At 43.8% G+C, this 14,418-nt stretch overlaps 2 protein-coding genes across 2 annotated transcripts; both read right to left on the reverse strand.

Annotated features, from left to right (window-relative positions):
• Positions 1-584: 584 nt before the first annotated feature.
• cth1 (cysteine three histidine 1) lies at positions 585-3,153 on the reverse strand. Its single transcript, XM_086059059.1, has 3 exons — positions 3,123-3,153; positions 1,719-1,801; positions 585-1,542 (listed from the first exon to the last, which is right to left on the reverse strand). Exons 1-3 carry the CDS (start codon positions 3,151-3,153, stop codon positions 766-768), a joined length of 891 nt encoding a protein of 296 aa, XP_085915185.1. The 3' UTR covers positions 585-765.
• mta2 (metastasis associated 1 family, member 2) lies at positions 2,928-14,054 on the reverse strand. The gene is made up of 18 exons (XM_086059857.1): positions 13,683-14,054; positions 10,923-10,990; positions 9,533-9,626; positions 7,959-8,076; positions 7,766-7,829; positions 7,046-7,163; positions 6,881-6,983; positions 6,659-6,758; positions 6,391-6,579; positions 5,682-5,756; positions 5,536-5,594; positions 5,365-5,465; positions 5,139-5,278; positions 4,841-5,069; positions 4,681-4,770; positions 4,473-4,591; positions 4,260-4,402; positions 2,928-4,166 (listed from the first exon to the last, which is right to left on the reverse strand). The coding sequence occupies exons 1-18, from the start codon at positions 13,708-13,710 to the stop codon at positions 4,013-4,015; spliced, it is 1,992 nt and encodes a 663-aa protein (XP_085915983.1). The 5' UTR covers positions 13,711-14,054; the 3' UTR covers positions 2,928-4,012.
• Positions 14,055-14,418: the final 364 nt, after the last annotated feature.

The following is a 14,418-nucleotide window of genomic DNA, read 5'->3' on the forward strand; positions in this document are numbered from 1 at the left end:
GCAAATTACATTTTATGTTTCAGCTGTGAACTCTGTAGTTGGTGTGATGGAAGTATTTTATATTAAAAAAAAACCACACACACAAAAAGTTATCCTTGGATTAGTGGTGACAAAAAATATCCACCCATCTATTAATAAATGTTCTGCAGTGTCTTAAAAAGGTAGTGAACTCTGGTCCTCAAGAGCCACTGTCATGTCTGTTTGGATGTCTCCCACATCAAACACTTAGTATATGGTAGTCAATCGTGTCTAATGATGACTTCTACTTTTTCTGAGGTGACTGAAGAGTCCAAATGCAAGAGCCACATGTTCTATTGCAGTGGGGGCATCTGAGGTTAGTACTGGTTGTGCTGGTCTTGGCTGCAACACACATCAGTAAGCTCTGCAGAAGCCTGATAACGATCCAGGATCATAATCAGGTGTGTTGGAGGAGGGGACTATAAAACTGGTAGGACCGGCGTTTTCTAGCCCCGTCCTATAAAGCATTGAGAGATTAAAAACACCTAAAAGATCTATTTCACAGAAAAGTATACCATTAAAATACATTCATTTTATTTGCATCACGTCATACAGTCCTCCCAGTATGTACAACAGGTAAAAATTTAATTACACTTAGTCACTGTAATACAGTACGACTGTCCAACTACTAGATTAATTTCTAAAAAACACATAACCAACCTTAAAAAAATAATGTCTTAAAAAATAGTTTTAAAAATTTGAAACTTTTAAAAAAAAGAAGAAAAAAAAGTATATTTTTGTGTGTATTCAGGACTGATATTGTTCCCACTCGTCACAGGCCTTGTTGCTCTCCACCTGCTGCAGATGCAAGGCCAGATGCATCAGCAGGTCACCAAGGTGCTGGCTGGAGAAGGTGAAGGCGTTGTGGGCTTGGGGGGAGGTGGAGGGCGACTCTGACGGGGACTCCAACGTGGGCGACACCGGGCCCGCACTACTCGGGCCGGGCTCGACGCTTCGCGCCCCAATGGGGACGACGTGCCGGAAGCGGCAACGCGTGCCGAACACACAGAAGCCAAACGAGGTGAAGGTGTTGCAGACTCCTATCTGGGGCTTGCTCATCGCCTCCACGTGCAGGAAGTTGCAGCGCGTGCCGTAGGGGCAGAAGCCGAAATTGCTGTAGGTGCGGCAGGGAACAGTGCGGCGGACGCGCCGCGGCACGGGACGCTGCTCGGTGGCGCCGTGGACGAAGAGGCAGCGGCTGCCGTAGTAGCAATAGCCCGCCTCATGGTAGCTGCGGCACAGCTCCGTCTTGTATTTGGGGTGGCGAAAGGGCACGTGGAGGTCACGCAAGCCGTGGGCGAAAGTGCAGCTCTCGGCGTATTTGCAGCAACCCGTGGAGGCGTAGCGGACGCACAGCTCTGTCTTGTAACGGGTGGAGCACGGGAGTTGGGTCAAGGGGGGGTCCAAGACGGGCAAGAGGGCATCAACCAGGGAAAGGCCGGCATCATCACCTTTAACACTCTTCCTCTCTTTGACTACCAGCTCCTCATCATGGTAATCAGGAACGAGCAAGTCACCGCTTGCCTGCGAAACAAAAGGGTCAAAGTCAGGTGGGCTAGCGTTACGCTAAAATACAATATAGAATGCCATAGCTGGGCTAACGAAACTAGCATCAATATCACTGTAGTTCTAAATCTTTAGGCAACTTTTATTTGAACACAAATGTCAGCAACGCACGCAGACATACACTTCTCACATACTTTGTCCTCTGTGGAAAAACGACCGTTACTGCAGATATTACTCAGCTGGGAAACTCTACTTTGTGAACGTATTATACTGCACCCTGGTGGCCAAGACGCGCACACTCGTCAGCAAAAATCAAGCCTTTGAAAAATTAATTAATGTTCGGTCGGACTCAACATGGACGTGTTGAAAATGTTGCCATAGTGAAATATATCAATATAGGTGTATTTTTCAGCTGCTGTTTTCAAGATAATCCAATTAATTTCAAGACACATTTCTTTGAAGTTTAATTTTATTAGCTGATGTAGCAAACCAGTAAACAAACCACTGCACTACCAAATTAACCAATTTTATTGAATTAAAAAATAAAGTTTCCACACAACAAGTATGTTGTGAGTTGTAATATATACATTTGTGACTTTCCAAAAATAATACTTTGTCATAGTTCTTAAGTTTTGGAACGACTTACCTCAATCATTGCTGCGTGCGTAAAATGTCTGGCAAATTGACTTGCTCTTGATTAGTGATGTGACCCCGATATTAATTTGGCACAGGAGACATAGAATGATCTTTCAAAACAAAATGGCGTTGTCTACACAAGTGAGACTGGCATGGACACGAAAATGTCAACTTTCTTCTGTTACAGAGCGAGAAAAAGATAAACTCTGCTCGGTTTTGGAAAACCCAAATAAAGGGCCCGGTCCGGTTGTCATAATTAGGATCTGGTGTGCGCGAGGGTCACGTGGTGGAGGTGGAGCAACACACCTGGTAGACGATTTGCGGTCCGATTTGCAATTTTAATTAATTTCATTCTTTTTTTTTTTACTAGTGACTCACGCAAAAGACAATATAAGGTCATTCTTTTTTTAATCGCATAGTGCCCTTTTTGGGGGGATTGGTCAAAGAATGCAGCATTTTATTAAATATTCTAAAATATATTTATTTCCTCAGCCCCCATATGTATGTATTTAGTAGCCCAGGGAGAGAGAAAAAAAAAACCTGGAGCAGTGCCTGCGTGAATGTCACTGAAGTGTTTCAAATGCACAGGGTTGGCCAAAAGTTGGTATCGTTTTTAAATCAATGAAGGAAATAATAAAGAAGGAATGCGGAAACAAGAATGTATAAAAAGAATGAAGGAAGAAAGGGATGAAGGCAATCATCACCACTTTTAGGGTCTCCAACAGGTTTAACTGCCCTGTAGTACAGGAAAAAACATCTAGAACTGCTTGACCACAAAGAAAAAAAAAACTTTATTTATTTTCTTATCAAGAGACATTACAGGATACAGAGACACTGGAATAAAAATAAAAAATAAACTTGAGGAAAAAAAAGTTTGTTGCATTTGTCTCCGGCTGCCCATATAAAAAGTCAGTACCCAGCCCCCCATTTTTTTTTAATGTTCACATGATCGGCCCACCTACCCAATGAAGCAGAGCCATGTTTCCCCTGCATTTTCCATAACGGAGCTCAGTGATGCACTTCAGTTTGTGGAAAAAAATAAAACATTTCCAATAATGCAGTAATCCACTTTTCTTTTCTTTACACAGACTAGTATTTGCTACAAATACTTCTATTTATTTTATTTTATTTTTAAAGAGAAAGCTAAAGCCCACATTGGGACCAAACTTGCTTGTAAAAAACATTCCATCCAAGTGCTGTGCAACTCAGGAATTATGATGATCCAATTTGTTTTCTTAAAAATGTATTGTGGGTGTTAAAATAGAAAAGTCAATGAGCGTTGAGGGTCCTGATCAATATATTGGCAGCACTACTGCTCAAGCAAGCACAAAACAAGCCAATGTAATTATACAGTTGAGCTTCATGATTTTACGGGACAAAAATAGGAGTATATGCAATTCTTGGGATATTTGGCTTTCGGTTTTGGGAATCGTTTTAAATAGCGTGTAAATTAGTTTTGTGCTTGCCTTTTTTTTGTAAGGGTAATAAAAATGGTCAAGTTGCAAAACATTAGTTCAAGTTTGAACAATTTAAAGCTTCACTCCTCCATTTTGGGCACATACAGCAACGACGCACACATTCACACGTGGTGTGCTTTATCGTCCGAAAATGTTTCAGGAAGGAGGAAAGAAAATATCTCGTACTTAAATTACACATTTGAAAGCCAACGCCGTTAAAAAATAGTTCAGGACCTGGAATAAAATCATACAAAGCCTGAGCTGTTGTGTGAATATTGGTTAAAAAAATCCTTGTTGGGGGACAACAGAGAACTTAAAAAGAAATGGGAAATAAAAGACGACAGATACGACGGACACAGACCCCGTACTGTTAAAAGAAGCCCCCCCGCCCTCATTCAGTCCTCAAGGACGATGGGCTCGCTGGTGCTGGAGGGGAGCAGGGGCATGGTCAGGGGGCGAGGGGGCGGCGGCAGCTTGATCCGGACCGGAAGGTGAGGTTTCCGAGCGGCCCGGCGCATCTCTGATTGAGTCAGATGTTTCCTTAGAGCCCTGCGTGAAAAAACACATTTGTCAAGAACTCACGGTGGAATATGAAATGTTGAAATAGCGAAGCGCTGTAAATACATTTCGGATCCACAGTACCTGGTGTCCTTGGTGGCCACGAACACAACAGGGTTGGGGGCTTCTCCCTGGCTGACCTTCTGACGCTTGATGACAGACTGCGAGGTGGTCCTCATGCCTGAAGTGTACGACCTCCCGTTGGCCGAGTAGGGCATTCCCGTGGCCTGTCCGAAGCAAAGCGCCGTTTTAGCGGAATTTCGGCAGCATCGGCGTAGACCGCGCGAGGACACTCACGCTGTCGAAGCCCCTCTTTCCCAGCAGGCCTTGGCCCGCCCGAGGCTGGCTGGCCTGGTTCCTGTTGATGGGCGTCGGGGGTCCCCTGGATGCCTTCAGCTTGAGAGGAGCAGAGATGGCTGCGCAGAACATGGAAGAATAAATAAATAAATAAATAAATAAAATGAGGAGATTTGATCTTAAGGCCAGCTATGCCAGACACTCTTACCTAAGTCCTTCACGATGTTGGCCAGCGACGGTCGCGGCACCAGCTTGGTCTTCAGAGGAGTTTTTATCGCTTTGGGCAACCGGATCATACCTGAGGAGAGCACAGTCAAATGTGGGCCCAGAAACTTCGAGCTTGACGGACAGGCCGCGCGCGTACGTACACTCTGCCTTGACGGCGTTGGCGTTGATTGAGGCGTACGGGCGACGCGCCGCCCGCCGAGGCTGCAGGATGTCCTGGCAGACCCGCCGGGCCACGCGGGTCAGCTTGGTGGTCTGCAGGATGAACGTCTGGCGGTTCTTGGCCAGCAGCTTGGCGCGGCCCTCGTTGCGAGTGAACGGCGACAGGCCCTGGACCTCCTGGCGGGTCATGTGGCCTCGGGGCCCCGATTCCTGAAGTTGACGAAGACAATTAAACCAAAGATCCGCGGATGTTCCAAGAAACTGAAGAACAGGACGTACAGAGCCAGTTCTTGCTGCGCCCTCCAGTTGCGTTGGGGTCTTCAGGCCGCCGTACTTTTTCCAGTAGATCCAGCAGGAGGCGCATAGTCGGCATTGCATGTTGGGGGGCCCCCAGGCATACCATTGAGGCGACTGGGCCGCTAGATTGAGATTGCACAGCTATTAATTGAAACTCAGTAACAAAAGACGCAAACGTTAGACCCGTGGCCTTTATTTAGCTACTTACTGTGACAACTCTCGCAGTTGAGTCCTTTCTGGAAGCCAGCGGCCCCGTTCATGCCAGGCTTGCTGCCTGGCACCATGATCTGATTGGGGTTGGGTTTGGTGCTGTTTGCAAGTTAACAAAAGTTACTTTGAGGATTTCTCCAGTGATGCTGCAGTGACATGTAGTACTCACTAGGTGGGGATGTAGACCTGCTTCAGCTTACTGTCCGCCTCTGCTGCTTTTAGTCTTTTCTGAGAGGAAGATTACCAGAGATCAACGTGGGGGAAAAAAACGTGGCCACAGTATAGCTAGAAAAAAAATTGCAAAAGGGTTTTTACCTGCTGGATGTAGCGGTCTGTAGTCTTCCACATGTAGTAAAACTGGACCACGCTGGCTAAAGACTTCCAAGGGAGCTGCACGGAAAAAATAACATAAAATCTCAATGAAAAATGTTTTTTTATTAGAGGTGGGAATCTTTGAAAGTCTCACGATTCTATTCCGAATTTTGGGTCTGCGATGCGATTCAGAATCGATTTTCGATTAAGAAAGATTTTTGCTTCAAAATGATATGCTTGCCAACGATTTTTGCTTCAATTTATAGATGTTCAAGGAATCGTAATGATCTACTCCAGTCTGACTCGCTAATGCTAATTAGTGCTCTACTCGCTGCACTTTTATCACTCAAAAGACTTGCCTCCACGCTACAAAAAAAAAAAAAACTTTTATTGGAATAACTTGATCGTGACTTTTTCCTTCTATTCGCTAATGTGGCTACAACTTAACAGTGTATCAGACCGCGTGGAACCACACTGGCCCTCAGTGGCCAAATCGGGTACAACATGAACAGCGCTCCCAATAAAAAGGCACATACAAAAGGAAGACGGTATAAAATAATTTAAACAAAAACGATTTTGGGACATTTAAAATCGATTCTGAATCGTACTAAATGAGAATCGCGATTTTTATGAGAATCGATTTTTTGGCACACCCCTAATAATAATTTTTCAAAATTGCTCATCATTTTTTCCCTCTTGCCCATCTGCTTACAAAGTCCTGACGGATGTCATTGAAGTCTTTGCCGTATTTCTCCAGCGCTTCTTCAAACAACATGGCCTCAGAGGCGCTCCACTCCTCCATCTCGTCGCGACAGAGCACGGGACCCCCCTGGGGCACCAGGGTGGACATGGCTTTGGCCAGGTCGTAATTGTTCTTTTGCAGCGTGTCCATGGCATGAAACTGCACACGGAAGACGCACAAGAGTGAGGCGGGCCGACCGGCTCGGTGGGTTATTGAAGACCGTGAGTGGATGTCTCACCAGCGTGATGTCTCGCGAGGCTGCTGCCGCGCTCATGTGCAGGCTGGGCTGGCGGATGGAGCTGCTGCAGTCCAGGGCTCGAGCGAACGTCCCGACAGCTCTGTAGAAAAAGTGCACTGTAAAGCTTCATCAAGTCTTCATAAAAGTAACAGTACTTTCATTACTGCTGAATTAATTTTTGTTAAGATCTTCGGATGGGGGGATTAGTGGATGGGTTGTTACCTTGCTACCACCAGGAACTGGTCAATCTGGGGGTCTTTGAGTTGGTTGTCGGGGTCCCACACCTTGGTCTCCAGCTTCTCCTGCATCCGGTTGTCCAATTCACCTGAGACGAAGCGGCACAGGTGTCAGCTGAGGACAGGGGTGCGGTTGCATTTCGCTACTCACCCTCTACTAGCTTTTCAGGGACATCGGCCTGGTACTTGGAGCCCACCCGGATCTCTCCCTGGTCGGCCAAAAGGGTCTTTTGGACCGGGTCGAACACCAATGAGTAGAAGAAGCAGTCCTGAGGAGATTGGAGTACAATGAAAGGTGAAATTATATTGTTTTTATTTATTCTCTCAAGGACGTTTACAGTAGAGTCGATACAAGTTCAGTGTCGAAGAAGTGCATCCTACAAAGTTTAAATATCATTGCTTTATGAAACATGAAATGTTGAAGTTATAAAGCCACAAATTGATTTGCTGCAATCTGACTTATAATTTGATGTTCATGCCACACTTGTTTGATTGAATTTTGTGAAGTTATATGAATATTTAGTGTTTAGTCAGGTAACAACTAATATTGTCGCCGCTATGTGAAAAACACTTCTGTCCATTTTTTTTTTAATTTTTAGGGTTTTGGGATGTCTGCAACATAAAAATAAAAAAAATTGGGGGAAATTTTTTATTTTATTTTTTTACAAAGCAGCGACGACGTGTTATATTATTTCATGGTTATTTTCCTTTATTTGTGCACAAGTCTTACCCATTAGTGATAACAATGCGAAGTGCTACATTATTCAATTTGGTGAGTTATTTAAATAGCAGAAAAACTCATGATTTCTCTGTAAAAACAAAAACAGATATTTGAAGTGTGAAATGAATCCAAAGAACTCGAACCTCTTACCTCTTTCTCTAAGTATCCTGCCAAGACATCTGTTTCATTGAGTAGGGTGACATTACATTTTCCCCTAGGGAGACAGTGAGTAGCACAACTGAACACGTGCAAACAATTATACATTATTTTGCTATTGGCGGCGAGTCAAGCGAGGTTCACTGGAATCACATGAATTAGTCGAAAATGCAGTAGCGCGTGTTACCTGATGTGAGTGGCGGGCAGAGATTCAAACTGTCGCGAGAGGAAGAGTTCTCTGTGTTTGAGCTGGTGCTTCTGTGGTTCGGCCAGCGCCGGCTGCTTGGACTCCTCCTCGAATTCCCCTGCAAGTCACGAGAATACGACAAATACGATTGCGAAATTACTTTTGAGCAACAGTGGCAGTAAAAATCCATTTCAAGTTTTGTCTTTTTTCTTCTTTTTTTTTTTTTTACACACATCTGTACTTAATGTGTGTGTGTGCGAGTACTTTTAACACCTCTGTAGTGCATCTTTTAGAGACATAATCATGCGCGTGTTTATTTGGCGACACGATTACGCATTCTTAATTTCCAGGCGGCCCGAGCAATTTGTTGCAAGCCGAAGGGGGTGGCACCATTATCGCTCCATCTCTGGAAGGACTCCGCCCCTGCGCTCTGCCACAGGAAACCCTGTCAGTGAAGGGCAAGTGAGCGAGCGAGGCCGCGCGCAAACACATTGGGGGAGGGATGCAACCTTCGGCTACACCCCTTTTCTGTTAACCTCTCAACCCCCCCGCAACCCCCCCCCCCCCCTGTCCGGCTAGTCCCTGCCAAACAATGTAGGAAACCCTGTGTACCAAACCTGAGGCGCCCATCCCCCTTTACCCCCCAACATGTATCCCAAATCGCGACACCCGCACACACACAGAGAGCAACACGCACCATCTTGAGAAGGGGGGGGGGGGGGGGGGCAGTGTTTTTTTTCCGCTTAAAGAAAACACACACTATGCAGGGTTAACACGTTAGGTGCCACGCCACTGGGGGACACATGAAGGGCCTTTTGTTCTGTGGGGAGGCGCACATGGGAAGCAATATTATGATCATTTCTTATGGACGGGCACCCTGACTGGCACGATGGACCCAAATGAGGATCCCATTTTGAAATTTTAAGACGGATTTTGTCGACGGTGTCCTCATGTGACCGGCATACAGTACGGCGGGCTAACTGCAGCGCCTCTATTTTTGCGGTGGGCATGTCTTTGTCTGAGGCAGTGCATCCAGTAGGGAGGGAGGGCTTGCTAATGAGTGAATGTGATCAGACTCCAGTGAGCTGCATGTCATAAGCAGCGTCGGGCCTAGCTCCTTATATCGCACACGGAACAAAAGAAGAGTAGGGCTTCCCTGAGAAGCAGGTCAAACGAAAGGCTCGAGGATAATAAGAAATAATAAAATAATTAAATGTTTCACTCCAATTTGAAGGCATTTTTGGACCAGATTTTCTGAATTTCCACGGAAGCCATCGTCTTCATTTTCAAAATGATCAGTGTGTTGTATTCAGGTTGAAGTGGATATTCCAACCAAACTCAGCATTTTCACAGACTGTCATTTTTGGGCAATCGCGTCATTTGAGGACACGGAGGGACCCCTCGCTCAGTCACAAATGTCATAAAATAGGTGGTAAGGCTCAGGGTCAAGTGTTCTGGCATTATAGTTTGGGGTATAAATATGGGTTTTAACTTTTAATATAGGTAGTTATAAATATTTATGTGGGGGCTGGGTGGGTGGGTGGATTCGCTTTGTAGTGATGTGTGTCACTTACTTGCATTGCTATCGGCGAGAGTGTTGAGGTTGCCTGAGATGTCTCGTCTCCTGAAGAGACAAACCACCTTTGCTTCCACGTTCCCATTGGCCGTCTGCACAAAACACAAAAACTTGCCCATCAGCCATCACACAAGAAAACTTTTTTAGTAAGTATATTCAAACTGTATAGCGAATGCCAAGCTAATTTATTTATTTATTATTATTTTGTACGGTTTTTATTTCCTAATTACAGCAACGTGCTGGAGCCAATCCCAGCAGTCTTCAGGCAGTAGGCGAGGGTTCAGCCTGAACTGGATGCCGGCCAATCGCAGGGCACACACAAACGAACAACTATTCACACTCACAATCACACCGAGGGACAATTCAGAGTGTTCAATTAACCTATCATGCATGTTTTTCGGAATGTGGGAGGAAACCGGAGAACCCGGAAAAAACACACGCAGGTACAGGATGAACACTGAGACCAGTTAGCTACTTTAGCATAGCTCTCTTGGGCAGTTATTTGGCGCCCACCTTTTTTTCTTCATTTTTTTTTGCACCATGGGTCGCTTTCGCATAAGGACATATTTTGACAGATTATCTAAGGCACGGCGCAGCAACACAGAGATAACCATCTCGCCCTATGGCCCTTCCGTGCACGTTCGGCCACCTCTCACGGTGAATGCAGCCGTTAGTGGGGAGCTGGAGTCAAGGCAGCCGCCACGGCAGTTGTTCATAGGCTATTGCACAATTCACCACCACGGTCAACTTCAAAAACAAATGTGCCTTAGCTTTTATTTTAGAATTGACCCTCGGAAGCAAATGTGTTTCAAATTGTGGCTAGTCTTAGCTTTGACAGGCTTGAACTGGAGCCCAATATTCAATTTCTAGCCCTTATGCGCACCGCTTAAGTCCACCCCTGACTATATTAATGAACTATATTATACTACAAATATATCTATGTTTATCTATTTAGGCAAGTGACGTATGGTGTGATTAAATGTTCTTTCACTAGATGGGATGAAGGACAATTAACCTGCGTATACACATGTTGCAATTCATACGATCAATTTGTGAGCAAACTGAAATTATTTCACCGATCATATTTTTTGCCAACGTTTTTGTTCGGTGATGTGTAAAACGTGTGCCTTGGCTCAATAAAAGCTTGTGTGATTCTGCCATCCATATTGCACCATGGCCAAGCAAAAAGCATCCATTAGGCACTCCAGTGTAAGAGTGTTACATAAAGGATGCTCCTTCATCTTTGACTGGCTAAAAATCTGCTGCTGCCGTTAGGGTGTTACATAAGGAAGCTCCTGTCCCAGTGTTGGGTCACTACGGCACACAAGAGAGCGATCGGCGTTGCCACGAGGTCAAACCACGTGGGGGAGGGGGTGAGAACGGCGCACCTTGTTGAGTTCTTCTATCCTGCGGATCAGGTACGGGTTGCTCGAGGAGTTCTCGAAGTACACATAATCTGGAAGGAGAAAAACCCAACAAGAGATTACATCGACGAGCGTTGAATTGCATCCACACCGTTGCCATGGCGAGCTGGCAAGCTTCCATACAGTCCGCGCGAACGCCGACAAAATTAAATAGCACCACAAATCAGGTGGCGACGAGGGATGCTTTCAAACGTCACCGTGATGTGTTGCATAAATACAAGGGTGTTTCAATGAGGTGTGTGTTGTGTTCGAGACGTCTGAAGCGGAGGGAAAATTATGAAAACCCACCCCCACTCAGAGATGCCCAGAAGGCACACTCGCTAATTTGCACGTGGCTGTCCTATCTACAAGAGGCAAATTGGAATACCAACAGACATTTACACAAACGGAAGCATAGAAAATTACGATTCTGCAATGCTCTCCAGATATTGCATTTCAATGACAAGCACTGTCCTTGACACGATAATGTTAATATGAATCCCCCAAAAACTATTGAAATCAACCTTAGTTGTAAGGGTAAGAGTAGTTTATTTACATTTTAAATGCCACGATTGAAATATTCATTAATCCACTGTTTCCAACCGAATAAATAACAATAATCTCATGTAGGGCCTGGTTAATTTAATTGGCGGATATTTGCTCTTTTACAAATCTGATATATATATATATATATTTTTTTTAATAACGTAACATGGTGTCAAACATACGGCTGCGGGCCAGGACCAGCCAGCCAGGGGGTCCAATCTGGTCTTTTCATTTCATTTCATTTATTTGTTTATTTATTTTTAAAAATGGGACAGAACATATTAATGTTACGTCATAAAATATGTATGGGATTATAGCAATTTGACTAATTTGCATTCTTTGTCCCATTGGCAGAAAGGTGTCCAAAGTGAGAAGGAGAGGAGAGAGTAAAAGCATAATACATAGAAATACATAAATACTATTGCCATCACCATAAAGTGCTTAATTGCATTCCATTTCTATAACAAAACAGAGATAGTCACAGACTGTAGAGGATTAGGATAGAATGCACAAACTAGTGTTTTTCACCAAAATTAACTGTCGTTCTTTTTCCACTGGAGGGGGTAATGACGACGACTTAGACCTGCACAAAAGGTCCGGATCAGTGTGGGAAACAAACTCTGGTCCATTTAAAGCGGACTGCTGGTCTGAAAACTCCCCTAAAGGACATTCTGAAATTTGGCCACTAGTTAGGATGTGATGCAGAAAAACAAAACAAAGAAAAATCACTCATTTTTGTGACGAAATTTCAGATTACTCTGCAATAAAATAATAGGAATTTTTCAGAGTGTACCTGTAATTATTTGCAGTAAAGACAACAACAACAACAAAAAACAGTCGTTATTAAACTGCCGTTATTAATAGCTTATTAGATCATAGATATAGTGGTCTGGCCCACTTTAGATAAAATTTGGATGAAAGTGCCCCAACTTTGACATTTAAACCCTACCCTCCAAAACAAATAAACAAAATTAAAAATGTAAAATGTAAAAAGAAAGAGGAAAAAAATAATAAATAAAAAAACGGCTAATTTTTGCCAATCGTTTTCTTTACTATAAAAAGTTAAATACTAAAGGACATTCTATTGTAAAACAGTCAAATGTTCTGCCTGTAATTCATTTCTTGATTGTTGTATGCAACAAGGGACCAAAAAATAAGTTATTTAGCACTTGTGATTATATATCTTTAATCAATTAGCCAATTGATCAATTATTGGAATTTTATTCTGCCCAATATTGGAATTTGCATGCGCCTCAGAAAAATCCTGATCGATCGTGCCCTAATATCATCTAAAAACTAACCAAGACGAAATATCTCGAATCAAGGCAAAAATATGCTTGGTCTATGTTAAGGCATTTCTTTTTACCAGGCAGTTCGAACTGTGAGGTGGACAACCAACAGTCCACTAAAGCAAAAAGTTGTTTTAACTACAGTGATGGCTGCATTTTCTCATTTCGGCATTTGCGAATTCACCTTGGTACTGATGAACTATGTTGAAATCTGTTAGGAGTTTCATGTTGACAAAACTAGTGCTTTGCCACCATCTGGTCGCATCTACAGGGTGACATCAATTACTCTACTCATAGATTTTCACTATTCCGTTTTTCTTGTTTGTTTGTTTTTAATGAAAAACGACAGTCATGTGTAAACAAAACCCTCTGACCCCTCCAAAAAAAACTAACTCTGATCTGGTTTGCCTACCAGGCATTCTCAACGCAAAGCTAATGCTAACTAGCATCGTGTGCAAAGAGTCCACTTCAGGCTCGATGTTGCCTTTAAGTAAAAGTGCGACAAACTGTTATGCTACTACGCCGAATTGAATGTTATAAATCGAGGGGGCAAGATTAGGATCTTCCCAATAACTTTATTGGCGGACAACGAAACGAATCTGAAAGTTGACCTTTTGCAGCACTTATGCGCAATTTAGGGGCTGTAAAACTGCCCCTTGGGTGGAACTATTATCACAAAAGCGGGGTTTAAACTTGTAGTTAATGCGCTACGTGACTTAAATAGTTGACTGGAATTGAAAAGAAAACGTACGCACGGTTAGCCTAGCAAGAGCTAGCTGGGATTAGCGGCTAGCTCACAGACAGCTAGCGTGTGGCTAAGCTAACGAGCAGCCCGCAGGAACAACCACGCTTGAGGGAAGAGGTGGGGGTGGGGGGTGTTTAAAAAAAAAAGGAAAATAAGACAACTTACCTCCCACTCGATACATGTTGGCCGCCATTCTTTAGTAGTGAGCTCCAGCGTAATAAGGAGAGGTCGACTGCGGGGCTCTGTTTTTAGTCCATTTATAGACGCCCGCGTCGTGAGACAAAGCCGGCCGGCTCCGGGGCACAACAAGCCGAGTGAGTTGCGGTTTAAAAAAAAAAAAAAAAAAAAAAGTTGAAAGTTTCCGTCACGAAACGCTCCCCCAAAACATTGGTCTTGAATTCGCTCCCTCGCGACAATCTTCTCCTCCTCCTCCCCCTCACTCGCTCATTCACACGTCTCTCCCTCCACTCTTACTCCCATCCTACACTCAGCGTAGCTTCATCCTACAACTCTTCTTCTTCTCCTTCACTTCCACTCGGTTACACGCACCCGTCATCTTCGGAAACGTTCGGTAAACTTCGGTAACGTCACCCTGACCAAACTGTTTTGACGGACGGAATGAGTTCTGGCGGCAAAAACTTAAATGAAAACTCAAAATTAAAAACGCTTTTTTTTTTACATTTCAGGTGTATCTTTTTGACAGAAATAAAAAAAATATATTAAAAAAACATTTGCTGAGCATTTGTGTCCACCTGGCTTCATTTTTTTAAGAGCATTTGATGTGTGGAATTTCATTTAACTTATCATAGCCAATTGCAGTATCATTAAATAGATCAATATCATACTATTTCTATTTACAATAAATTCTCTACCGTCATCACATTTAGCCAATTGAAACCTA

The sequence above is a fragment of the Leptonotus elevatus genome, chromosome 17 (assembly GCF_054856555.1).
Source record: "Leptonotus elevatus isolate MCC_2025b chromosome 17, RoL_Lele_1.0, whole genome shotgun sequence".
Lineage (NCBI taxonomy): Eukaryota > Metazoa > Chordata > Actinopteri > Syngnathiformes > Syngnathidae > Leptonotus > Leptonotus elevatus.

What these genes read in the sequence shown, in the direction of transcription:
- cth1 (XM_086059059.1), bottom strand. Translation starts at nt 3,153, where the DNA reads ATGCAGGGGAAACATGGCTCTGCTTCATTGG. An exon ending in ACATGGCTCTGCTTCATTGG is followed by an intron (nt 1,802 to 3,122) that starts GTAGGTGGGCCG and finishes CTTGGCCACCAG; the next exon opens with GGTGCAGTATAATACGTTCA. An exon ending in GTTTTTCCACAGAGGACAAA is followed by an intron (nt 1,543 to 1,718) that starts GTATGTGAGAAG and finishes TTTGTTTCGCAG; the next exon opens with GCAAGCGGTGACTTGCTCGT.
- mta2 (XM_086059857.1), bottom strand. Translation starts at nt 13,710, where the DNA reads ATGGCGGCCAACATGTATCGAGTGGGAG. An exon ending in CAACTGCGAGAGTTGTCACA is followed by an intron (nt 5,279 to 5,364) that starts GTAAGTAGCTAA and finishes ATCTCAATCTAG; the next exon opens with CGGCCCAGTCGCCTCAATGG. An exon ending in CAACGCCGTCAAGGCAGAGT is followed by an intron (nt 4,771 to 4,840) that starts GTACGTACGCGC and finishes TGCTCTCCTCAG; the next exon opens with GTATGATCCGGTTGCCCAAA.